This window comes from Artemia sp. Qi Xiang Cuo, chromosome 14, assembly GCF_049724085.1.
Source record: "Artemia sp. Qi Xiang Cuo chromosome 14, ASM4972408v1, whole genome shotgun sequence".
Lineage (NCBI taxonomy): Eukaryota > Metazoa > Arthropoda > Branchiopoda > Anostraca > Artemiidae > Artemia > Artemia sp. Qi Xiang Cuo.
This window is the reverse complement of record NC_142807.1, coordinates 61,544,053-61,571,103: the sequence shown is the minus strand read 5'-3', so window position 1 is coordinate 61,571,103 and position 27,051 is coordinate 61,544,053. Positions and strand designations below refer to the sequence as shown.

The following is a 27,051-nucleotide window of genomic DNA, read 5'->3' as shown; positions in this document are numbered from 1 at the left end:
GGTTTGGTGCTAAGATTAGGGTCTCGTCGACAGCAATGTTGGCCATCTCCAGGAATTTATTGAGACTATCCTTCCACCGGGTCCGGGGTCTGCAACTCGGGCGGGACCAGCCATGAGCTTTTGGGTCAAAATCATAAATCATTCTGGCTGGGGTTGTCGTCGGCATAAGTAGGAGGTGTCCAAACCACCTGAGAGTGCGGCTGTACTATCTGGATAGAGAACGGGAAACAAACAGGGCGAGGTGTCCTAAACAAAATTTAGTTCTAAAAAACATTTAAGTTGAAAATATAGTGACAAAATCTTTGAAAGAGTTTTTCAGCATCCTATTTGTAGAAACTTACCATCGTTGGTGCGCTTAATATCCTTATCTAGATGTATATATATTCTATTGTATTAAGGATGCTTCTTAACTACTAAGGTCCTTGCGTCGGTTTTGCAGTGTGTTTCTACAGTTCGGTTCGATTTCCGGGTTCCGTATTACCAAGCTGAGATCAAGCCCATTGCGCCACCACAAGAAGGTACCGTCTATATTCTTTCTCCCTGATTTCAGATTATATAAGTTTAACAATAGATAGCGTTGAAACCGGAAGAGTTGAACCACCAGCGAATGGTTTCTGGGAATATGGAGCTTTCCCTGCTGGCCAAGATAATCCATGGGTGGGTGCAACTAAATTGGCACCATTTGATCAAGAGGTAATTACAGTATTTATTTTACATTTCATTTTACATATATTTTTGTACACTTGTGCATTTATATTATATATTTTACGTATCTTACATCATTAATTATATTAGGATTTTATTTTACTGAAAACTGAATTGTAAATGAGAAACAGCATATTAATAAGAAAGAGGTACAAGAACTAAGCGAAAAAAAACATGCGTGTGAAGAGCATAAAGAGCGTGCGCGAAAGGCAATGAATAATAAAAAAAAACAAGAGCAATGAAAAATTAGAGATGAAAATCAGATATTCGAGCTAAGATAGAAAAAGAATACATTTAAGAAAGACTCCAACAAAGTGTAACAAGAGCCTTAAAATATAATTTTCTGAGGTGCACCACCCATGTAAAAAGCTATGTCAAACTCAAAATTTCGACTATTACATATTATTTGATACTATTAAATTTAAGAGGGAGTGAGGGACTCCTTCCCCTCACTACAAGATTTACTGACTCCCTTTTATTCATTGTATTCACTATATTTCTGCCACATAAAATAAAAGTCCAAAATAGGGATAAAATCATTTTTAATAGACAATGTATAATAAATTTCACAAAAAATACCAGATATTTCGGTCACATATACAGTGACCGTCATCAGTAGTAAAACTGTTTTACTGGTATTTTTTGTGAAATTTATTATACACTGTCTATTAAAAAGGATTTTATCCCTATTTTGGACTTTTATTTTATCGTCATGGAAAGGCAGTGTGGTCTCCAAAATTATTTCTGCCACATAAATAACAGAAATGGGCAGAAGTTATTGGATAATTAATGTTATGGCTCTTTTTATTTAGTTACATGTTTAGTTGGGTACTTTACAAATTGTGGCTATATATTTGCGTATTAGGGGGGGGGTAAAGTATAGCGGGTCTGCATGCAAAGTGTGTTAGCTAAAACTATTCCAATATTATGATGTAAGAATTGTTTTCTGACTTCACACTGCCCAAATTCTTTACCCCCACCCCCCGCCTAATGTGCAAATATATAGCCCAACTTATGTATTCTACATCTATTCTGTCACTTCTCTATGTCTTTTCTCTACACCAAGTTGAAAGCAACTAGCCAAGGAATTAAGTTTACAGCAAGGTCGTACCCATGATTTTTTTTTAGAAAAAATTCGGGGGGGGGGGGGCTTTTCACAAAAAACAACAAAAAACGCATACAAAAATTGTTAATAACAATTTTTTTTACGTTTTTACGAGTCAGACAATCATTTCGGGGGGGGGGGTAAACCCCCCCCCACCATCTGGGTACGGCCTTGGTTTACAGTGCGTCAATGCATAAACAACTTGAGCTGCAGGGGGTATATCATACAAATACCTTTAGTTGAATCATAAATTGTGCATTTTTCACTAATTTTTTAAAAGTTTTTTTTGGATTCCATTTTTTTTTTTTTTTTTTTTTTTACTGACGAATGCTGTCCAACAATTTAATAGGGGGTGAGCACGGCGATTGCATAATTAAAAAAACAAAAATTATACACTGTACATAGTACATCAATATTGTAAACTATTTTATCGTTTTTATTTAGGTTTTCTCTTTCTGCTGAAGACAGCTGTTGATGCTAAAGCCTATTTATTCGTATATATTAGTTTACTCTGTTACTGTCTTGGATAAAAAAAAACCCTTATTTTTTCGTGTTATTTCGTTTAGGACTAATTTTATAATCTAAGAAGCAGTGTGATTTTTGTAGTTAGGTGAATAAATATGATAAGCAGTCTCATCCTGCAGACGAAACTAAATTTTGAAACATTTCATTCACTTCTTTCAGGAACCAAATTTTTCTAATTTTGGTATCAAAAATTTGTTTTTTCAAGTTTTATTTGGAGTATTGGCTGATGTAGATTAGGTCAATGAAGGATTGAGAAATGAATTTTCAGTTCTTTGGAACGCATCACAAAAATAACTTAAAATTTATTATTGGGATTATACGAAATAAAACCTGTTTACGCCGCTAACTCATATTGCTGGAAGTTGAGGTGGGGGGGGGGCGTGAAGAAGGGCGAAGAATACCTACATAAACTTTATCAAGATGAAGCTCCGTAAATAATTTTTCCAGGGGGAGAGGAACTATGGTACGAACTGGTAAGTTTGTTTTTACCTGGAAAGTGTAATAGATTTTCTGGTTTTGTTTAATTCTGTACCTTTTGTGGATTTAATATTTAGGGGAAGGGCGTAAAACCCCTTTACTTCCCTGTAGGTACCTTTAATGAGAATATACTACTTCAAGATAACTTCATTACTCAACCAAAATACTTCATAATTAGACTTGAGGCTCAAGCAATATCTTTTTATCAAAATTTAAAATCTATCTTTTTATTAACCCTTTGAATATGTTCACAGTGAGCCAAAGCACGAACTTGACAAACTCTACTAGAATTGATCTATGATGATGATTCAATAAAAAAACAAGTTTTTTTAATTGAAAATAAGGAGCTACAGTAAAGCTTAAAACAAATAGAGATTATTTCGTGTATGAAAGGGGTTGTCCCCTCCTCAACGCTTCGCTCTTTACGCTAAAGTTTTTTTTTATTGTTTTAAAAAATGAAGTTGTGAGACAGAGTCAAATTTTAGTGATACTACATTATCCCAATAACCAATACTATATGTGAACATTGGGCAAAGTTCATAACTTGCAGACCTTCCCTCGGGGACTGTGGGAGATTCAGTCATCCTTAGGGACACAGCTAGGGTATTTTCGACAATGCTGAACAAAATGGATTTCTCAAGTCTTTTATCGGGTGACTTCGGGAAAAATGAGCGTGGGAGGTGGCCTAGTTGCCCTCCAGTTTTATTCGGTCACTCAAAAAGGGTACGGGAATCTTTAATTGCCGTTTAAATGATACCTCCCGCGATATTTTAGGACCACTTGGTTGATACGATCACCCCTGAAAAAACAAAACAAAAACAAACAAAAAACAAATAAACGCGCATCCGTGATCTTTTTTATCTGGCAAAAAAAAATCCACATTTTTGTAGATATGAACGTGAAACCTCTGCAGTAGGGTTCACTGATACGCTGAATATGATGGTGTGATCTTCATTAAAGTTCTATGACTTTTATGGGGTGTTTTCCACTTTTTTCAAAAATCAGGCAAATTTTCTCAGGCAAGTAACTTCTGATGGATAAGACTAAAGTTGATGAAACTTATATATTTGAATTCAGCATAAAAATTTGATTCCTTTGATGTATTTATTGATATCGAAATTCAGTTTTTTAGAGTTTCGGTTACTATTGAGCGGGTCGCTGCTTACTTACAATTCGTTACCACGAACTGTTTCATATTTATTCTCCCACCATTTATAAAAACACTCTAGTGGAACAAAAACGAAGAAAAAGTATAAAATAAAGCGAAATTAAGCTCACAAACGTTAAAATAAAGAAAAATATAGATAAATAAAATAAGGATTCTGGTCAGAATGTATCTGATAGAACATAACTTCTGAAAGTGAGGTAAAGCCTTAAGTAATCTTTTAGAACCCAGCGGTTTCATATGGAACACGAAACTGTCATTTTTGTTGTTAAAATACAGTTATTTTTTTCGCAAAATTACTTAAATTTGTAGTTCTTTAGATATATTGCTCTGAGCAGTTTTTCCCACCTTATTTTTAAATAAACACTTTATTCATTTCTCGTATGATTTTTGCTATAAGCCTTCTTGAAAGACATTGTCTTGAATAATCGATTCCGAAAGTAAAATTAAGCAATAGGTGAATTATACTATAACTTAAAACAATTATGAGGGAACCTTAAAAAATTTGGTATTTTTAGAAACCCTATTCTCCCCTACTGATATCCTTAAAGAGAGCTTTTAAACTTCTGAGATTTATGCAGTGCCACTACTAGAATTGGTGGTACTAGGAGAGCTCCCGTTTTTTGGTTTTCCAAATAAGGCTCATAAGCTGTCTAAAAAAACATGGCAACGGTGACCGTTTATATTATTATTATTATTATTATTATTATTTATTTTTAACCCACACTATACAGAGGTACAATACGTGGAGTATCACGGGGAAAAACACAAAAAATGCGACACAAGACAATATATAAATCAAAAATTACAAAATTACATTTTAAAAAATAATAATTTAAAATAAACCACACCAAAAAAAAAAAAAAAATAACGTGAAAGGAGGGGGAAAAGAGGAAAAAAAAACAAAAAAAAACTGACAACTTGCAAAATCTAATAAGCAGGCATTAATATTATAATTATTGGATTTTTAATCACTCTTTACAAATCTAAATTGTAGAATGACCAAACAGAGAAAAACAACTAAACAAATAAAAGAAAAATAACTTAGGACTGAAAAAACCTGATAAGGTGATGGTGCGGAGAAAAACGGATACAAGCAGTATTTGAAAGTTTTCTTTGTAGTGCTTCCAGTTTTTCAGTAATATTAGGAACAAGAAATTTATTAATAATTACCCGGTTTTTGGTCCAAGGTGGAAGAAACAACAAAAATTTACAAAATCTAAAATAATTAATCCGGATTCTTTTTAACTCAGTTTTCTTCAGAAGGAGGAAAATTCCAGAAGCAAAAGGAATTGAATGTTCACAAAAAGTTAAGCAGAGCTTGGCCAAAGCGAGTTTATTATATTTACCTCTATTGGCAAAAATCTTAGCATATCCTAATTTAATTTTCATATTAATATCTGAGACTGTGCGCTGGCGCAAACTTGGAAGACTATTAGTAATAAAAATACCGAGCCATCAAAGAGAATCTACGAGAGGGATAGTAAAGCCACTACAACAAAGGGAAGTACTAGAAATATTATTAAAAGAAAAAAATTTACACTTATTTACATTAAGAGAAAGACCTATATCTGAAAAAGAAGTAGCAACGCGAGAAACCATGTTAGATAGATCAGTTTTGGTACGGCTTATAAGAAGCAGATCATCAGCATAAGCCAGGTAGGAAACATCAGAAAAACCGGAGAGATAGGTAGCCGAAATCTTTGCCAGAACTCCTGAAATACACAAATTAAAAAGGGTCGGAGATAAAACTCCACCTTGCCTTAAACCTCTTTTCAATTTAATATTAGATGCAGGCAGAGATTTCAGCCGAAGAAAAGAATTAGAGTACCAGTACCGAAGAAGCAAAATAACCGATAGATTGACACCGTAACCGCGAAGAGCAGAAAAAAGCTGACTATGACATACACTATCAAAAGCTTTTGATAGATCTAAAGTACAAAGATATATACTTTTTCTCTTGGAAGAATTTTCAAGGAGCAAAGAAGATAATACACGATGTGCGTGTTGACAACCTACTCCGGGCTTAAATCCAAACTGGTTATCTCTCTCAAGCATATTATTAGTCACAAAAGGTATTAAAACATGCTCAAGAACTTTACTAAAAGTGCAAGAGACAGTAATAGGTCGGTAAGAAGAGCAAATAAAAGGAGAATTCCCCTTCTTTAAAATTGAAGAGACAGTACCACACAAAAAACTCTCCGGTACACTAGAAGTACAAATACACATCTGGAGAAGTAGGTGTATATGGTTAATAAGGGGGAGCAATCTAATAAAAGGTGAAATCTAGATATACCATCATTATCAACATTATCTGATTTAAGTTTCTTAATTGCTTCAATTACGGATGAAAGAGAAATAGGAACACAGAGACGCTGAGATAGAAGGGTACTAAAAATAGCAGAAAGAGAATGAGAATACAAAGAATGCACACGGTAATTAACATTAGAAAAAATAGACGAGTAATGGTCATGCCTAGCAGATGCAGAAAGACAATCACTATTTGGTACATCACTTCTAATCGACTCAGAATTAATAACTTTTCGCCATTCTCTCTTTGACACTGGAAAATCCATACCACGATAACGCATAGACTTAAGATATTTTTTATATTCCCTGTGGGTCTTACGCTTAAGGTCAGAAACAATACCACAGGGCGGTCTATCACATTCATTCCAAACTTTTAACCAAAACTTAGCTTTATTTTTCAAAGTTTTTAAATTAGGATCTAAAGACCAAATAGGTTTTTGCGTACCACGTCTAACACGTTGCAGCGGCACTGCAACTGTCTCGGCATCTTTTAAACATTTAATTATTTGATTATAATAGCAATCCAGGTCCTTTTTGCAAGTCCCGTGTATAGAGCTCTGAAGCAGATGATAGGGAACTCGTATAGCAGACAGCAGCCTTGTTAGTGTAAACGCATAAAGAGGAACATCAGCTTTCTTCCAATTACTTTTTTCAAACCATTTTGAAGACTGGGGTACTTTGCAGAAACTTGTAGGGTTTAAATTCAGCGTAAGAGTAAGTGAGATGGTCTAAGTCTTGTTCTTCAGCATGTACAAACACTATTGATGTAATAATACTAGGTGAGCAAATAATGTGATCAATATTGCTCTTACTGCCTGAATGGTGAATATAAGAATACGGAATAGTTTTGGGTATAATATGATAAGATGGAAGGCAATCCAACAACAAATCACATCTCACTGATGAGTAATTTATATCCGTATTGAGGTCACCAATGATCATATAATCTAGAGAAATAGAAAGAAATTTTTCCACTAGAAACTTCAACGTGTTACAGGCTTTAGCAAATCTAGCCATCGATCTAGAGGAACGGTCATCATAAGGCATATAAGAACTAATGAAAACTATAGTGCCCATACAAACAGCCAAAAAAAACTAATCCGAGTAAAAAATCACCGGCGAAACCAAATTAGGATTGTGCTTAAAAACACAAGCTAGTCCGCCGGATGGTCGGCTTCTTGTCGCTCTGGCAGTTGTAAAAAACACATCATGATGAAGGCTACGACGCAAAACGTTAATACTAGAGTCTGTAAGAAGATGCTCCTGTAAACAAACCAAATCAAAATCATAGTAGAACTCATCAATAACGAAATCCTTATCCTTTGTACCATTAATATTAAACGATATTATTGAAAACTCCAAAGTCATTGCAAAAAGTGGGAGCGCGACATTATTTCCTTAGATATAGGGCAGGACAAGCTATAAGAAGTATGATTTTTACCACAGCTAGCACACTTCGGAGCAACACTACAAGGACTATCCTTAGTAGAAATATGTGGCCCAGCACATCTGGCACATTTCGGGACATTGCTGGTGCAAGCACTTTGAAAGTGATCGTATGATCGGCATTTGAAGCAGCATTTAGGTATTTCATTAAATACGTGAATTCGAAAAAAATCATATCCCACTTTAATTCTTTCTTTGAAATAAGCGGACTGAGTGAAGGAGTCTTCAAATTCCAGCTTGACAGACATAGTCTGGCCCAGTCGATTTGCACTTATTATAGCTTGCAGTCTTTTAATAACTGAAAGGTCAACATCAACTGGGAAACCTCTGAGAATCCCAGAAAAGCGCTTGGATCGTACTTTAACTGTTGCTCCGGTAATAAAGTTCTGAACTGATGTACAAAAATCTTCAGTTGCAGATTTATAGATATTGACATACCATCTGTCTTTAACAGGTTTCACACTACGAACTAATTCATGCCCAGCTATTTGATCGAGAAGAGATTTGCGTTTAATCGGATCAGACAGATCTGAAGGCACTTTAGAGACAATAACTGTCGTATGAGTGTCAATTGCTGGGGTAGGTTTCGGAAGTTGAGGAAAATTCAACTGATAATTGTCAAGTTTCCCTGACATTTCAACAACCACTCATTGTAGCTCATTAAACTTAGAGAGTAAAGAAGTATAAGCATTTGCAGGGAGACATGTCACCTCTGTAGGTCGCTTTATCACAAACGTAGGTGCAAAAGTGTCACTACTGTCAAGAGATCTTAACAGAGAAATAATGTCACTAAAATGATTAGAAAGTGCATTGTTCCCCTCACGTACTGGGCAATCCAATTCAGGTGCACTTATTTGCCACAGTAAACTTTTAGCTTCTTTGACTATATTCACGTCAAAAAACTCCATACCATGTCTTTTAATAATATCCTCTTCAATTCCGCTTAGCAAATTGCTTTGAATAAAATTCAGAACAGGAGAATATACAAGTTCAGGCATTTCGTCGGAGCTTTTCATGGCTATCGCACTCACCACAAATTATAGCACGTAAGGAAAATACAGAAAAGCAAATCATTTAAAGGACAAAATAACTTACGCTTGTAATATCAAATTTACATTAGTTGTATGCTCTTCATACAAACCTATAGGTATTTTAACCTGTAATCCCTTTTCAAAAGTGAAAACACGAAAAACTGAATCATCGTAGAAAATAAAATTTTAACGAGAAAATGTTCTGCGAATAAACTAGAAACAAAGCAAGTAAACACCGAAAGAGAGAAGTAGTCTTCAATTTTAGTGGTCTGATAGTTAGTTTCTACTGATAATACTGAAGACGGAAGTCCTTGCCGAAACACTTTTTTTTTTTTTTTTTTTTTTTTTTTTTTTTTTTAGGCAGATGCTATATTAGGGGGGCAGGGGGGGAACTTACCCCGGGTGCAGAAATTTTTGGAGTGCAAAATTTCAAATCAATAATCTAACACTAATGATCATTTTGTAATTTTTTGAATTTCAGTTTTATAAAAACAGAGTAGGCCGCAGTTAATAAATGAAAATAATTAATAAAACATTAATCAATTTATAAAATAAAATTAATCAGGAAATGAAAAATAATTAATAATAATAATCAAATTAAAATAATTAATAATAATTGAATAATTTTAGTTGTAAAGTAAAAAATAAAAATGAAGTATTATTAAGTAAAGAAGTTAAAAATAATTTTTTAATAGATGAAAATTATGTTTAAATTCGGCCTGAAAATCTTTGGGGGATAAGGGATGGGCGCTAATCAGCATTTTTCCCCGGGTGCTAGATGAGCCACAAAAGGGCACAGTTCAACAGTTTTTCATTTTTCGTCTATCATACCGAGCCAGTTTTGGTCATCAACGTATGATTTTTTTTTTAGCCCGTAGGAACTGTCAAAATGATGTATATGGTTTATTAGTATGTCTATTAATTTTTTAGGTAAAGTTCTATTTTAGCTACTTTTGGCTATCTTGGGAAGGAGTTTGGTTAGGAAATTGAAACTGTCAGGGATAGACCTACAGGCTCAAGTATGTCCCGGGAAGGTCTTTTGAAGTACCTACATCCACTCCTCCTCCCTCTAGAGGGTCCTGACCTTTGATGACCTTTAAAAACCTGTGTCTTATAAAAGTGAAACCTTGTAATATAGATCTTCTGCTTAAAATGAAGTCCAACAAAATTGTTTTCAGCTTCACAACTTTGCTCAATCCTGATTTATAGAGTTTTAAAGATATGCAAATACATTTCCTAAATTTTAAAAATTAACATTGATAATGCTTAAAATACTACTCAAATAGCAGGAATTGCATTTTCAGAACTAAAGCCAGGAAAAAAGAATCTTATAACTGAAAATTATGGTAAAATGCTTTTTTGTCAAAATTTCGATAGGTATAGACCTGTCATGTAGTCAAATTTTAGGATCCTCTAGAGAAAGAAGGAGAGGAGATAAGTACTTCAAAATACCTTCCCAGGACATATTTTAGCCTGTAGACCCATCCCTGAAAGTTTTATTTTCCTAACCTTACCCCTTTCCAAGATAGGTAAAAGTAACTAAAGTAGAATTTTACCATTTTTTTATTTAAGGTTCTTGTGTTCATTTATTACTTCCTTAATTATTGTAGTGATAGTTCTTTTTCTTATTTGCTGTTAAACTTTTAGATTAGACCCTTTTCCCCATTTTCGGCCACAGAATCCTTTTGATATATTTTTTTTAACGGACCCATGGAATGTATCCTTAATTTTATTGTTGTTACGGTTCAGTTTCAGAAGCTCATTTATAATTCCTTTCAAGATACTGTTTTTTCTATTTTTACAATGTCTTTGTTCCGTAAAAAAAACCGATTTAGTGCCATCTATATCCTTATGATAGTGAATTATTCAATATTTCAACATAATGAAATATTAAATTATTCTCGAAGTTAATATAGTGTATTACGGTAATCACCTGGCAAAAAAAAAAAAAAAAAAAAAAAAAAAAAAAAAAAAAAAAAAAACTGTCTTCCTACTTTAGTAACTGAAATAAATGAGTACTTGAACAAGGTCTAGACCCTACTCATCCATCCAGTTCCCAAGGACAAAACAGTATAACCAATCCGACAGTCCGAAAATCAAGTCCAAAATAGAGCAAAATCAGCATCAATAAGCATACGTCTATGTTCCAAAACCAAGCTATAGCACCTTAAATCTACAAAAACATTATATTCCCAAGGTGATCACCATATATTGGGGCTCGTCAGATGAAAACTCATTGCCTAAATGGGTTTCGGCGCTTAAATTTCATTACCCAGGCACTTGAGCGCGCCATGCCATAATCTGGCATACCCCTATATAGTACCACCAATTGAATAAACATAAACAAAATCCAAAACATCCAAAAAATAAAAATATATACCTCAGAAAATTTTTTCCAACATTCTTAACCAACCTTCAAATAACACTGAGAGCCGAACTTCAACCGATTTAAATACAAACAAATAAATACCACTAGTCCTCCACCCGGAACAATTTCACTTTCACTCAAATTCTAAGAATTAAATTCTGAATATTCCACCATAATCTTTACCACAAGTGTCGCAATCCAACCCTCATCAACCGGGAAGATAAACCAGTACCATCAACCAGTCACCGTAGAATATCATTCAAGATATCTTGATAACTTTATTATACTTTTGCAAAAGCTGATTATCCTTAAAACAAAGATTTTTAAAGTTGCAAGCAAGTTTATTGGCGAAAAAACCACTTACGATTAGCTTCTTGCTAAGTAACATACGTCTATTTCTAAAATCGATGCAATTCTTACAAATTCTTGCATATCTAAATAGTTGGGAAAAATACGATGAATATGTTATACTTAAATGAATATTACTTTTTGGAAATGGAAAATTAACTATTTCAAAATTAAAATCTTCTGTTTTATTGTATATTATAAAATTTATTGTATTATTAGGTACCACATTAATCTCTAAATCTATAAAATGGTCATATTTGCCATTTCCATTACTGGATTCCAGCTTTAACTCTGGTGGATATGTTTTACTTGAAATCTCTAAAAAATTTGAACAATTTATCACCAGAAGGTCATCTAAATATCTTTTATTATTTGAGAGCAAATACTTTATATTACTTGGATTCTTTTTATCCGTCATATAATCATATTCTAAAAAATTTAGAAATAGGTCCGCTATAACTGGACTGGCATTAGGCTACACCACATAGGAATTCCATTACATTGATAATATTGATTGCCATTAAATTTTATATAAGTATTAAATAGAACAAATTCTAGTAGATCAAAAATCATATCTAGGCTATAACATCTTGAGCTAGTTGTACTATTAAAATAATTAGTCCATCCCGCCTTCTTATTATACGCATCCATTTTTAAAAACGGCAAATTAGACAAAAGAAAAGCTTTCTTAATAATCTTTTTTAAATTTATAAATACTAAATTAATGGGTAAATTTGTATACAATGTAGTGAAATCAAACGAGTCCACTCTTTTGGTTGAAACTAAAGCAAGAGAGTCTATTACTTGCAGCGAATTATTAACACTCCAGTATGGATTAAACTTAGAAAATTTTTTAATTCCCGAACAATATGCCTCAAACTTATTTTTGATGTATCCTAACATACATGACCAGTTAGGATCCACAATTCTAGCCCGGAACCGTTCTGCCTCCACACATTAGCGGGGTGTCGAGGTATATTTATTAAGTTTTGCAGTCCAAAATAAAAACGGGCCATGTGTTTTCTTCTCATCATCCTTCATCTTAAATTTTTTTAAAAATATATCCTATTCCAATCAATAGACTATTATTAACATCTTGAACCTTCTTATATGTATTTGTTGTACTAAGCTACTTTGTTAAAATATCACAATATAAATTCTGACAAATTATTGAAAGAATATTATTCGCTTTATCAATGGGTACAATAACAAAATACCTCTTTATATTATCAATTGCTTTTTTTATCTTAGAGTTACAAAAAGCTATATTATTATCATTCATATTTGTCCTCTTTTATATCTTATTTCTAACGTTATTAATATTTAAACTAGTCCAATTCAGGAAATTTATTTTATTTATTTTCTCTTTTTCGAAACATTTATAATTAAATATGTCTAGATTATTATTTAAAATCCTAAGCAGATTCGAGGGTTTTAGATGATTTGAAAGACGGAATTTAGCCCCCATTTTCATTATATTTTGCAATTCAATTTGCTTAATTATTGTTAAATCACCTGTAATAATATGTTCGTAAGTTGGATTAACAAACGATAACAATTGGTCACACTTATAAATAGGTTTCCAATTACTATCCGTGTCAAAATTCCTAAGTATTAAATTATAATTAAAAATCATTTGTCCTATCGTTTTTGAAAATTTATATGTTATAATCGGATTATTCTTATACTTCAAATTACTAGGAAGGGCCTGTTTCACATCAGCCAATACGCAGAAGTTTTTTTTTGGTAATGTTAAAAAAGCTTATTATTTTTCTAAATAATCGAACATAGTGTTTCAGTTGTTGTTCTTACAGAACTTGGACATAATTGAAACTTTAGCGTAAAGACCGAGATATTGAGGAGGGGCAACACCCCTCATATACGTAACTATTTCTGTTCTATACAAGATATAATGTTGCTCCTTACTTTCAGTTGAAAAAACTTGTTTTTTTAATTTAATAACTCCTGACCTTGACCTGAAAAATAAAACTTAATATCAGTCGGCAAAGAGAATGCAAGACATAAGAAGAATTTCGTTTAGGAATTCTGCAAATTCTCACAGTGTGAAATTTCCTCTGAAAAATTCACCCCTGGAAACTTCCCTCTCCACGGAAAATTATCCGCGTGGAAAATCTTACCAGCAGAAAATGCTCCCTTCCCTACCTGAAAGATGTATGCATGCTTCCCAATAACAAATACTACACGTAAACAATGGGCAATTTTTTTAACTTACAGGCATTTTCCCAGAAGCTGTGGGGGGTCATGTTATCTCAAAAGACATAGTTTTTTGTTCTCTCAATTATGCCGAACGGAACGGCTATCTCAAAATTTTGATAAAACAATTTTGAGAAAAAAGAGGCGTGGAAAGGGGCCTAGTTGCCTTCCAATTTTTGATCATATAAAAAGGGCAGTAAAACTTTTAATTTCAGTTGAAATGAGTCCTTTCCCGATATTATACGACCACTGGATCGATACGGTTACCCCTGGAAAAATAAAAACAAAGAAAAAACAAAGAAACACGCATCCGTGAACTTTCTTCTGGCAAAAAATACCACATTTTTGTAGATACGAGCTTGAAACCTCTACTATGGGGTTTTCTGATACGCCGAATCTGATGGTGTGATTTTCATTACGATTCTATCGCTTTTAAGGGGCGTTTTAATCTTTTTTCGAAAGTCAGGGAAATTTTCTCAGGGTCGGAGCTTTTGACGGATAAGGCTGCACCTAATAAAACATAAATATTTTAAATTAGCATAAGAATCCAATTCTTTTGATAAACTATTGCTGCAAAAATTTTGTTTTTTATAATTTTGGTTACTATTAAGCCGGATTGCTCCTTACTTACAGTTCATTATCACGAACTGTTTGATTATATTTACAAAGTATAAAAAATAAATAGGTATAGTTTGTTTGTCTTTGAGGGTTTGTCCCACCACTGTCTTCTGGTAAAACCACTGATCATGGTAAGAAAATTTTAAATACATTATTTACTGACTAATAGCCATTTCATGCTATTTCAGTAGAAAATTGGAAGAGATATTCAATTAAAAAATGGTGTTTTAAATTATTTTTCTTCTGTTGAAAGCTAGAATATTACTATTTGGAGGGCTCCAATTAGAATAGTTTTTATTTGTTTTTTAAGTTGTCTAAAGTTTATAGCATACTTAGATATTATTTTCTAGATTTTGAATGTGTCATTTTTATTAGACCACCCGTCGACAGGTTATATCATCGATCATCGCCAAAAAAAATTGTTGGCCAATAGCCAATGAATAGCATTACAGGTAGATTATCCTTCTCTTAGAAAAAGAGTATTGATGACTATTCTTTTTCTTTCCCTCACTTTTTCTCACAACTATTCTTTTTCTTTCCCTCATATTTGAGGAAAATTTAACAGATATTATGTAATATTTTTCAGTTCTACTTCATTACTGAATCTTGCTGTTGGTGGGACTAATTCTTTCTTCCCTGACGAAGCAGTCAATTCAGGACCACCTAAACCTTGGTCTAACCAATCACCACAGGTAAGTTAGATTGTTCAATATACTGCTGTGAATATTGCTAATATGAACCGGTGCTGTAAGCGAAGGGGTTGAAGAAGGAAGTATTGTTGAATTATATTGGTTTGAATTTAGATTGAAACAGTTGAGCTAGTGCAACCTATTATCGTATATGCGTGAATATGAAGTTTAAAAAGAATTATCCACATTTTATGTCCCAAAGTCTTTTATTGGAGAAGAAAGGGGCTTACAGTACGTGTATACGGTGTGAAACGGTACGTGTGTACGTGTGAAACGGTGTGAAACGGTAAACGGTGTGTACGTGTGAAACGGTGGATTTATACCAATTCAGGCTAAAATGATGATTTTTAAGAAAAGTGTCTGATCCAAGGCATATAAAAAGTATGACATATCCTAATGCTTTCCCACCTGTAGGTTAAAAAACCTAATTTAAAATATATTTGAAGGAATTAACAATTAACAGGACATTAACATAAGACATTAATAGGACAGTTAATATGAAAAACATTCAGAAGACCCTCCCAGATACATTTGCAGCTCTTCACTTTGTGATGCATTTGATTTGTGATTCGCTGTGTGAGCTGCAATAAAACAATTCTCATAAAAAGGAGAAATTTTTATGAGAATTAGTTATTTTAAGGCAGAATGTTCATAGTTCAACTCGAAAGAGAGGGAAGTGTATAGTTTTGTAAAACCTACTGGGGTTATATCTCATTTGTTAATCATAGGCAGCGCAATAGCGCTGCCTAAGTAAATTATTTTTTTGGTTTCTTGGTCTTAGACCAGGGCACGTCGTATCAAAGGAGTTGTCGTAGAAACTTCGAAAAGGGCTCATTCAATTGGAAATTGGAGTGGCTTGTGCACTTTTTAATAGTCAAAAGTGATTGGAAAGCAACTAACACTCCTTCCACGCCCACCGTGTCCCCAAACACATCCAATCAAAATTTTGAGACAGCCATTTTGTTCAGCGTAGTTGATTTCCAGATAGAAATTATGTTTTTGAGGAGGACACTCTCCCACATCCCTCAGGGCAAGGGTTGTAAGTTATGCCATGGGGGTATATAAGGTTCTTATAGAAAGCGTTGTCGTAGGGACTTCAAAATAGGCTCGTTCGATTGGAAATTAAAGGGCTAGTCCCCTTTTTAAATTCGAAAGTGATTAGAGGGCAACTAACCCCCCTCTCACGCCCACCTTTTCCCCAAAAACATCCAATCAAAATTTTGAGATAGTCATTTTGTTCAACGTAGTTGAAAGTCCGGGAAATTAGGTATTTGAGGATGAAAACCCTCCCACAGCCCTCAGGACAAGGGTTGTAAGTTATGCCCTGGGGGCGTATAAGGTTTTTTATAGAAAGTGTTGTCGTAGAAACTTCAAAAAGGGCTCGATTGATTTGAAATTGAAATGGCTAGTGCCCTTTTTAATAGTCGAAAGTGATTGAACGGCAACTAGCATCCCTTCCACGCCCACCGTTTATCCAAACACATCCAACTAAAATTTTGAGATAGCCATTTTGTTCAAAGTAGTTGACCTGTCCGGAAATTATATCTAAGAAAATGCCTCTCCCCCCCCGCCCTCAAGGTAAGGATTGTAAGTTATGCCCTGGGGGCATATAAGGTTTGTATTGAAAGCTTTGTCGTAGAAACTTGAAAAAGGGCTCATTGGATTGGAAATTAAAAGGGCTAGTGCCCTTTTTAATAGTCAAAAGTGATTTGAGGGCAACTAACCTCCCTCTCACGCCCATTTTTCCCCAAACACATCCAATCAAAATTTTTAGATAGCCAGTTTATTCAGCGTAGTTAAAAGTTTTAGAAATTAGGTCTTTAAGGATGATAACCCCCTCAGAGCCTTCGGGGCAAGGGTTGTAAGTTATGCCCTGGGGTTATATAAGGTTATTATAGATAGTGATGTTGTAGAAACTTCAAAAAGGGCTCATTCAATTGGAAACTAGAAGGTCTTGGACCCTTTTTAATAGTCAAAACTGATCGGAGGATAACTAACACACATTTCACACCCACCATTTCCCCAAACACATCCAATCAAAATTTCGAGACAGCCATTTCGCTTGACGTAGTTAAAATTCTGGAAATTATGTTTTTTAGGATGACCCTCCCCCCCAGCCCTCAGGGCAAGGGTTTTAATTTATGCTCTGGGGGGCATATAAGGTTTTTATTGAAAGCATTGTCGTAGAAATTTCAAAAGGGCTCCTTCGATTGGAAATTGAAAGGGATAGTGCTGTTTTAATAGTTGAAATTGACTGGAGAGCAACTAACGCCCCTCTCATGCCCACTCTTTTCCCAAACACATCCAATCAAAATTTTTGACATAGCCATTTTGTTTACCGTAGTTGAAAGTTCTGGAAATTAGGTCTTTGAGGATGACAACCCCCTCACAGCCCTCAGGGCAAGGGTTTTAATTTATGCCCTGGGGGCATATAAGGTGTTTATAGAAAGTGTAGTCGTAGAAAATCAAAAAGGGCTCATTGGATTGGAAATTGAAAGGGCTACTAGTGCCCTTTTTAATAGTGGAAAGTGATGGGAAGGCTTGAGATTTTTATAGTAAAGATTTGATGTGGGTACAATGTATTATTATTTTTTTCTTTTTTTGTTTAGAACAGGGCACTTCGTATCGAAGGAGTTATCTTAGGAACTTCGAAAAGGGCTCATTCGATTGAAAATAGAAAGGGATAATACCCTTTATAATAGTCGAAAGTGATTGGAGGGAAACTAGTCCCCCTCCCCCGCCCAACCTCCCATTTGCCCATTATGTTTAAAAATTAAATGTTGCCTTAAGATTAAATCAAAATTCACAGTGTTAATGCTAATTCCCAATAAAGCATCTCAGCAGTATCCCAAGAACGACTGAGAGTATTATGTTCAAATTTTTGGGGCTACTTCTTCTCTTAAAATTTAACCAAATCAAAATAGCGTAAGTGCATCCAAGCTATCAAAGAAAGTAATCAGATTTCTTTTTTGCGAATGGTATCAAGTTTTCTATTTCAGGTCAACTAGAGGATGTATGAAACTAAATTAAACACTACAATTTGTGTCCACATTTTTTAAAGGGTGCATGTTGTTAAAAATTGCTGAAAATTTTTCTGCAGCATACAAATAGCAGGCCAAACTATAAAGTCTTAAAAAAACGAAAAGATTTAAGAATTATTTTCGTTTTCCCTGAAAAGACTATGTCAATATAAAATGAACAGAAATTAATTAAGAAAAACTTTTTCCACAAAATAAGTTTTTCAAAGAAAAGTTTTGAACTCCATTAAACCAAAAATGAGCAAAAATAAAATCAAATAATCTACCAAGCGTGAAACTACCACAAATCAGCATCGATAAATAAATGGAACCCAAAACGTACAGAAATTACAATAAATAACCGAGTCAAACTCTAAACGAGCAGAAATTAACATGAGTAGGGCTCAAATATGCCTTCCGAAGGCCAGAACATAATTTGCACTTTACTGAAAAAATACAAATGAATGTGCATTGTCAGTTTAATAATGATATTTAGTAATCAAAATGTTAATATTGTTTGCTTTATTAAATTTATAAAAGTAAAAACATTTTTTTTTCCGTACAAATTATGTACGAATTATGTTCTGGTCTTAGGAAGGCATAGGGGTTTTGAGCCATACTCATGTTAATTTCTGCTCATTTATTGTAATTTCTGTTCGTTTTGGGTTCCATTCATTTATCGATGCTGATTTGTGGTAGTTTCACGCTTGGATTTGATTTTATTTTTGCTCATTTTTGGTTTAATGGAGTTCTTTACTTTTCTTTGAAAAACTTGTTTTTGGAAAAACTTTTTTAATTAATCTCAGAAAAAAATGACGAGACTGGACTGGAGGCCATCGTGTAGGATAAAGAGTCCATCGCGAAAAATATGGTTTTAAAAATTTGAAAATTTTAATTAAATTGTGTTATTTTTTAGTTTAATTGAGAAGTGCTAAGGAAAGTGGAAAAGAGCAATTTATGCGTAAGTCTTGCCCCCCTCCTTGCAACAATTTTCTTTTCATGGAAAATGCTCCAGAAACCCCTCCTTCCTTCAGAAAACTCCCACATGAAAAATTTCCGAATGTTCCCAATAAATAAATACTATCTCTAAGCAATAGACAAATTACAAAACTTAAAAAGGCACTTGAACTTCTGCCATGGGTTATCTGAATGTTTTGTAGCTAGGGAGAGAGGGAGATACCTCTAAGGGCGAATTTTAATGCGAAAACATCCCAGCTCTCATTGAGCCTTCAGATAAATACAGAACAAGTTTTAAGGGAGAGACGACAGGAGGATGGAGGTAGAAATTGTTTTATAATTCCCAGGCATTTTTAGTCTGTTTTTATAAGCTGAAAGTGATTGTTGACTAACCAACCGCAAGGGATATTTTTGGGGCTAGATTTTTCCACGGGTAAGTATTTTCCCGGGCGGGGGGGGGGTTAAACGCTGACTCTCACTGTCTACATACTATAATGGTTTTTTATCACTTTGCTTATCTTGTTGTTTTCATTCTGTGATATTTTCTACCCTCGTAGTTGATTATTGTTTTGTTTGAAAAAAGTTAATTACCTGCTTTGATGGAGAGCCGACACAAAATCTATTTTTGCTTTGTGCTTGGAAACCTTTTTTTCTTATATGAATCAGACCTTTCCTGAACGTTGAGTAATAAAAATATGTGTTGAAAATAGCGAAACTTTGAGAATTTAGACAACAAAAAGGTTTTGTGATTTAAGACTGATTTGGCAAAATTTTCCACACATACTTCAAAATTTTCGTGCGGATGAGCAAAAAATTTATATTTTTGCAACTATAGTTGATACAATTTTGTAAAATTAAAAAATCCTAGAAATCAATTTTATTCCTGAAATGGTTGTCGTCATCCAAGTCCCCTAGGTTCAGGTTCAGTCCACTCACACTGATAGCTAATTGTCAATTCACCCTTCCCATAAAAAACCTTTATCTTGACAATGGGCAACTTGTATAGCTTATAGATCTTTCACCGGGAGATAAAAGGGGGTTGCCAAACCCGGAGGCATGGTCTTCTGAACTTTAGACCATTTTGAACAAAATGGCTATCTCAAAATTTTGATTGGATGCGTTTTAGGAAAGAACAGTGTGGTGGGTATCTTGTTTACCTCCAACCACTTTGAATCTTTAAAAGCGCTAGAACTTTTGATTTGCAATCGAATGAGCATCCCCCGAAGTTTAAAAGACCACCCCTTCTATATTAAGTGCCTCTGAGAAAAAAAAAGATAAATATTAGTACATTGAACCCCTCTGGCTTTTTGCTATAGGCAACACTATAGGATTGCCTCTGACTTAAACATGTCAGTAAGACTTTCAATTTCAGTTTTAATGAACATCCGGAATTACCCAGGCGGAATATGAGGGGGAATGGTATTATCCGGGGGAATTTATCGCGGAGGGAATTTTCAGGGGGTATTTCCTCGGAGAGGGGGAAGTCATCGGGGGAGAAAACCCCTAAACCCCTTAGTAAAGGATTACGATTATAAGAAATTTATAAAAAGTAGATTCTGGCTTCTCAGTGCAGTAGAAATGCAAGGAGAATAAATGTCGAACTCAACGAAGTCAATTTTACGTTTGCTTTTTCCAAAGAAATCTAGTAAGCAAATTTACTATTTTCGAACTTGAAATTGGTTGTAAATATTCGTTAAAAGATTTCCGCCGAACAAATGTCTGTTTTCAATCAAACAGTTCGTGGTAACCAACTGTAAGTAAGGAGCATTAGAACATTTTCCTGATTTTTGAAAAAGTGATCCCAATGAAAATTACACTATCAGATTCTCCGTATTAGAGACCCTACTGTATAGTTTTTAAGCTCCTATCCGCAAAAATGTGTAATTTTTATTTTTGCCAGAAGAAAGATCAGGGATGCGTGTTTATTTGTTTTTTTCCCAGGGGTGATCTTATCGACTCAGCGGTTTGAAAATACCAGGAGAGAGCTCATTCGAAAGGAAATTAAAAGTTCTAGCAACCTTTTTATATGAAAAAAAATTGGAGAGCATCTAGGCCCCCTCCAACGCCCTTTTTTCTCAAAATCGTCCGATCAAAATTTTGAGATAGCCATTTAGTTCATCCTAGTTGAAAGGCCCAAAAATTATGCCTTTGGGTATAACATGACCCCCTCCCCCCTCCAAAGCCCCAGGGGAAAGGTCTTTAAGTTATCAAAATTTGCCCATTGTAGGCGCAGGGTATTTGTGTTTGGGTTTGAGGCATAAATTTTTGGATGGGGGGGGGGAATTTCAGCTGGGGGTTTTTCCACGGGGCAATTTTCTGTTGGGAGGGAAGTTTCCAGGGAGTGAACTTGTTAGGGGAAATTATACACTGGGAAAATTTGCCAGAGTTCTTATACAAAATTATCTTTACATGCCTTGCTTTCTCCTTTTCTGTCTCAATTTTATGCGCAGAGTGGTTAAGAGTAACTGTCTGGGGTAAATAATGACCGGGATTGAATTGTCTAGAGGATATTACCATGGGGAGTGGATTTCTCCGTGGAGTTGGGGCCAGATTCCCTGGCATTATTTAAAAAACGATCAGAAATGAAATAAGAAAAAACAAGTTTTTTTTAAACTGAAAGTAAGGAGCAACATTAAAACTTTAAACGAACGGAAATTATTACCCTGCGCATATAAAGTGGGTTACCCCCTCCTCAACACCTTGCTCTTTACGCTAAAATTTTAATTTTTTACCAATTATTTAATGATTAGTACTGAAACACACAGGCCGTTTAATTATAACAATAAGCAGCTGTTTAAAAGTATCAAAAAACTTTAGCGTAAAGAGTGAGGTGTTGAGGAGGGGGCAACCCCCTTAATATACGTATGTTGATAATTTCTGTTCGTTTTAAGTTTAAATGATGCTCCTTACTTTGATTTGAAAAAACTTGTTTTTTTATTTAATGAAACGAAGAATGTAGGGACTTTATCTTTTAGTTGCAAGCTACAGCGGTAGGCTTTGCGCAAAATTGAATGTTTCAGAGGGAACATTAATCATAAACTAGTATATCAGTGATTTGTAGATATCTTTTGTTTGCAGGCCCTTCTGGACTTTTGGAACGCACGTGGCAGCTGGGAATCAACATGGGTAGGCGAGGAAGCAGCTCTGAAAGTTGACTACGTTAGAGTATATGCCCTCTAGTTCAGTATTTTGTTTCATTTAAAAATAGATTTTAGTTAAAGGCACTGGTTTATGATTAATTGCAGATTATACTACCCGTAATTTAGAATTACTTCAAACCCTCGTCAGATTTAAAAACAAAATTATGGGATCTAGAATAGGAAGAATAGCTGATAATTCCAGTTTCCAAAAAAAATGTATCGTTTGTCAGTTTTACAGCTTGCTTACAATAACCTTAGGAAACAAATATTTACCTAATCAAGCCGATTGTATGATAATACCTTTATTTATATAGGGTACCAGTGGATGCAGGTACGTATACCAGGGAGAGGATGGTCTCCTAGCCCATACATTCACCAAAATCTAAATATTAAAAATTCTTAATCAGTTCTTACATTTTCTAGATAATTTGCACTTTTATGAAATTTTTTGAAGGTGAAATCATCCCCCGGATCTTTGGCCACGTAAAACACAATTTTGCATATTTACCCACCGAGAGGATCATGGCTTGATTAAACTGGTATCATATACAATTGAAGTAGAAATATAGATATTAAAAAAAATACAGACAATTCTCTTTATGAATCACAATACCCATCTCCCTTCCCCTAGAAGCAGCAGTTGGAAGTCATCAAAGTTTCAAAATCGCTTGAAATATGAAGTATTCAGGGCTAGTCTAATCAGGGTAGAAGCACAAAATTTTCAGTAGGAATCGCTGCCCCTCCTTCTCCCCAACACTAAAGCCAGTAACTTATTGAAACTAAATAGAGTAACTCTGTGCATTATACATGTATGCCATGTATGAGTAGAGGTGCCATAATAACTCGTGTCACGCACCCGTGCTGCCACCTATAATTTTTTTTTACATAGTTTAATGAGGACAGGGTCAATGACCTCTTTCTCAATGATCTCTTTCTCCAGGTGTGTTTTTGGCACGCTCTCAGCGAATGTTATGATCCAGAAATAGTATTTGTTGTTGTTTCCGAGGCAAATGTCAAGGTCAAGGTTGTGGTTGTTGTTGTAAGTGCACGCTCTCAGCGAATGTTATGATCCAGAAATATTATTTGTTGTTGTTTCCGAGGCAAATGTCAAGGTCAATGTTGTTGTTGTTGTTGTAAGTGCACGCTCTCAGCGAATGTTATGATCCAGAAATAGTATTTGTTGTTGTTGCTCGAGGCGAATGTTATGCCGTCCAGGAATTTGGAACACCTGTGCTGTCGACCTCAATTCACCTATCGTGAATCAATAATTCCCCTTAGAAACAACAAATTAATTCCCCTTTCTTGACAGATCAATCAACCAATGACATCATCTGTCAGACTTTAAAAATTTTCTCATAGAAACGATTCACCAGGAATAGATCCAAGTCATTAATGTCTTTGCCTAGGAAACAACTCTTTTGATCGAACTCCAAAGGATATTAATAACCAAACGCCATGGAAACAATTCTCCAAGAAACATCTTAGCGATGAATTGTTTTAGCGCGGGAATCAGGTTTCTTATTAATTTGAAATGCATTAGTGCAGAGATGCCAAAAACAAAAGGAACACGCTGAATTACGTTTAGGGATAATTTTGGCGAAACTGTTTTAGACAGGTGATGGAATTATTTCGACGAAACAGTTAGAGACATTATAAAATATAATTTTTGAAGAGATTTTAGAAGAGAATTTAATGGTGAAACTCTGTGGTCGTTATAATACACAAGTTCCATTTGAACAGTGTTGTGAGGTCCTCTACCCCAACCCCAAAGGGCTCCAATCCCCCTACCCCAACCCCGAAGGAAGCCCCCAGTACTCAAAGGTCCCCCAAGCTCCCAAAGAGCCCCAGCCCCCCCAACGCCCGCCACAGACCCCCCCAGGCCCTCCCCTGGTCCGCAAAGGTCCCCCGGGCCCGAGAAGCGCCGCGGGCCAGGAAAGCGCCACATGGGGATGCGCCGCAGGGGGGATTCGCCGCGGGTCGGGGGAACCGCTGCAGGGGATGCGCCACAGGGAGGCGCCGCAGGGATGCGCCGCAGGGGTGCGCCGCAAAAAAAGTAAACTAAAAAGTAAAAATTTCGAAATGTAATCCCCCAAACGCCCTCCTCAGACCCCCCAAGGCCCTCCCCTGGTCCTCAAAGGTCCCCCGGGCTCCCAAAGGGCCATCTGGCCCCCCAGGGTCCCCCCAACACCCTCCCCCCGCCCCCCCAAGAGTCCCCGCACCCATTTTTAAAAAAAATTTTTATTGCTTTATTATATATTTTATGAACAAGTTCCATTCATAATGTCATTCCTAAACCCATTTTCCAACCTCAAAGAGTCCCCTCCCCAATTCGTAAATACTTTCTTGAATTTTTTAACATGGAATTTTTTTAACTTTTTTACGTATCTTAAAATGGCATGAAATATGCTTACGGCTCTACCAATCGTACTCTGTGCTTATTCATGGACACGACGTGGCTTTCCCACTGGTACTCTATGGCAGGTCATCGACACTACCTAGTTTATTGCATGCATTAAATCAGTATTTTTTACGCAGTGGAAGGATAAACACACAATTCATATCTGTAAACAAGTGAAAATGAATTATTCGACGAAAGTATGTGCACATGAATAAATTATCGTCGTGTTGAATGCAGACAAGGAGAAATACCTGAACTATGAAACGAGTGCAAGCGGTAACACTATTGGAAATGTATGCATGCGTTGTCATGACAGTGAGAAGTTAGATTTCTTTGGAGTACCCAAGAATTTCAATCGTGTAAACGGTGGATATGCAAGAGTAACATTACCAGAGATATTAGTGCTCAAAGAGAATGCGAACTTAAAAATAAGTGTCGATGATCGGGGACAACTCTTTGCTAGAGTTTCTGGTAACACATTACCTGTTGATAAATCCTATCATCATCTTTCCGGTATTAGCATTTTAAAGAGAACAAGAAGGAGAAGACAAGCATAATCCTGCAATAATGTCATTAATCATATCTTGTCAATATGCCAAAACTGTCATCTATGTAAAAATAATGTGACAGTAGACAGTGAAATCACAGGCAGAATAAAAAGGACATTAGCAGACAATATCATCAATGAATATAAAGATGAATTGACGGAAAGTGAAGCGCAAGTTTACTAATAATGTGTAATAATGTATTTAACGTATTTTTATATTAATATTCTACATCTCATTATTTCATTAAAAATATTTTATGCATTATTTTGTTAAGTGTTCATTATTTTAGGGTATGATAGAACGAAAAACGTTCAGAATATCTATTAAAAAGCTCATAGATGAAAGAAAAAGAATTTTTAGAGATAAAGATACTACTAGAAGGCTCAATTTTTCATAGAAGATATAAAAGTTCAAGTTCTCTTCTGAATTTTATCAATTAAAATGAAATAAGTTACTTATCAATTCTAATTTCACCAGATAAAATAAAAAGCTTCCACTTCATTTTTAAGTTCACCAATACATAAAAAATTTAAAGTTCACGTATAAATTTTTCTTTATAATATATGAAAAGTTATTATATGATTATTATTATTGTCCATTGAGATAAAAAGTTTCACTTTAATTCTAAATTATCTTCAATTAAGTTCATAACTTTCTCAAAGATTCACAGTTAAATTTCTGTTCCAAACATTTTCACGGACGACAACAAGTTAAAATTCTATTCTGAATTTTCTCAATGAAAATGAAATGAGTTATTGATCATTTCTATTTTCCCAAAATAAATATAAAAATTTTCCACATCAGTTCAGATTGTTTTCAAGCATATTATAAAATTTAATATACTGTTAAAAATTTTTAATAGAAGATAATAATGTTCAATTTCTCTTCTTAATTTTATAAATGAAAATTAAATGAGCTATTGATCATTTCTATTTTACCCAGAGAAAATAAAAAGCTTCCACGTCAGTTTTAAGTTCACCAAGACATAAAAAATTTTAAGTTCACTTCTAAATTTTTCCGTAGAAGATAGGAAAAGTTATCCTAAGATTGTGATTATTTACCATGAAGATAAAAAGTTTCACTTTAATTCTAAATTATCTTCAATTCAGTTCCGACCTTTCTCAAAGAGTCAAATTTAAAGTTCTGTTCTAAATATTTTCCCGGGAGAAGAAAAGTTCAACTTCAATTCTGAATTCTATCAATGAAAATGAAATGAGTTATTGATCATTTCTATTTTTACCAAATAAATATAAAAATTTTCAGCATCAGTTCAGATCTTTCTCAAGCAGATGAACAAATTTAAAATAATGTTCCAAATTTTTCATAGAAGTTAAAAATGTTCAAGTTCTCTTAAGAATTGTATCAATGAAAATTAAATAATTTACTGATCGATTCTAATTTCACCAGAGAAAATAAAAAGCTTCCACGTCAGTTTTAAGTTCACCAAGACATAAGAAATTTTAAGTTCACTTCTAAATTTTTCCGTAGAAGATAGGAAAAGTTATCCTAATATTGTAATTATTTTCCATGAAGATGAAAAGTTTCACTTTAATTCTAAATTATCTTCAGTTCAGTTCCGACCTTTCTCAAAGAGTCAAATTTAAAATCCTGTTCAAAATTTTTCATAGAAGTTAAAAAAGTTCAAGTTCTCTTCAGAATTTTATAAATTAAAATTAAATAATTTACTTATAGATTCTAATTTCACCAGAGAAAATAAAAAGCTTCCACGTCAGTTTTAAGTTCACCAAGACATAAAAATTTTAAGTTCACTTCTAAATTTTTCCGTAGAAGATAGGAAAAGTTATCCTAATATTGTAATTATTTTCCATGAAGATGAAAAGTTTCACTTTAATTCTAAATTATCTTCAGTTCAGTTACGACCTTTCTCAAAGAGTCAAATTTAAAATCCTGTTCAAAATTTTTCATAGAAGTTAAAAAAGTTCAAGTTCTCTTAAGAATTTTATAAATGAAAATGAAATAAGTTACTGAT

At 34.4% G+C, this 27,051-nt stretch overlaps 1 protein-coding gene across 1 annotated transcript in view; it reads left to right on the top strand.

Annotated features, from left to right (window-relative positions):
• LOC148944721 (beta-1,3-glucan-binding protein 1-like) overlaps positions 1-22,199 on the top strand; it is a 30,009-nt gene extending 7,810 nt beyond the window's left edge. The window contains 4 exon segments of the mRNA XM_089100008.1: positions 497-693; positions 14,899-14,910; positions 14,912-15,004; positions 22,054-22,199. Coding sequence (XP_088956134.1) covers positions 497-693; positions 14,899-14,910; positions 14,912-15,004; positions 22,054-22,155 — 404 coding nt within the window. The 3' untranslated portion in view covers positions 22,156-22,199.
• Positions 22,200-27,051: the final 4,852 nt, after the last annotated feature.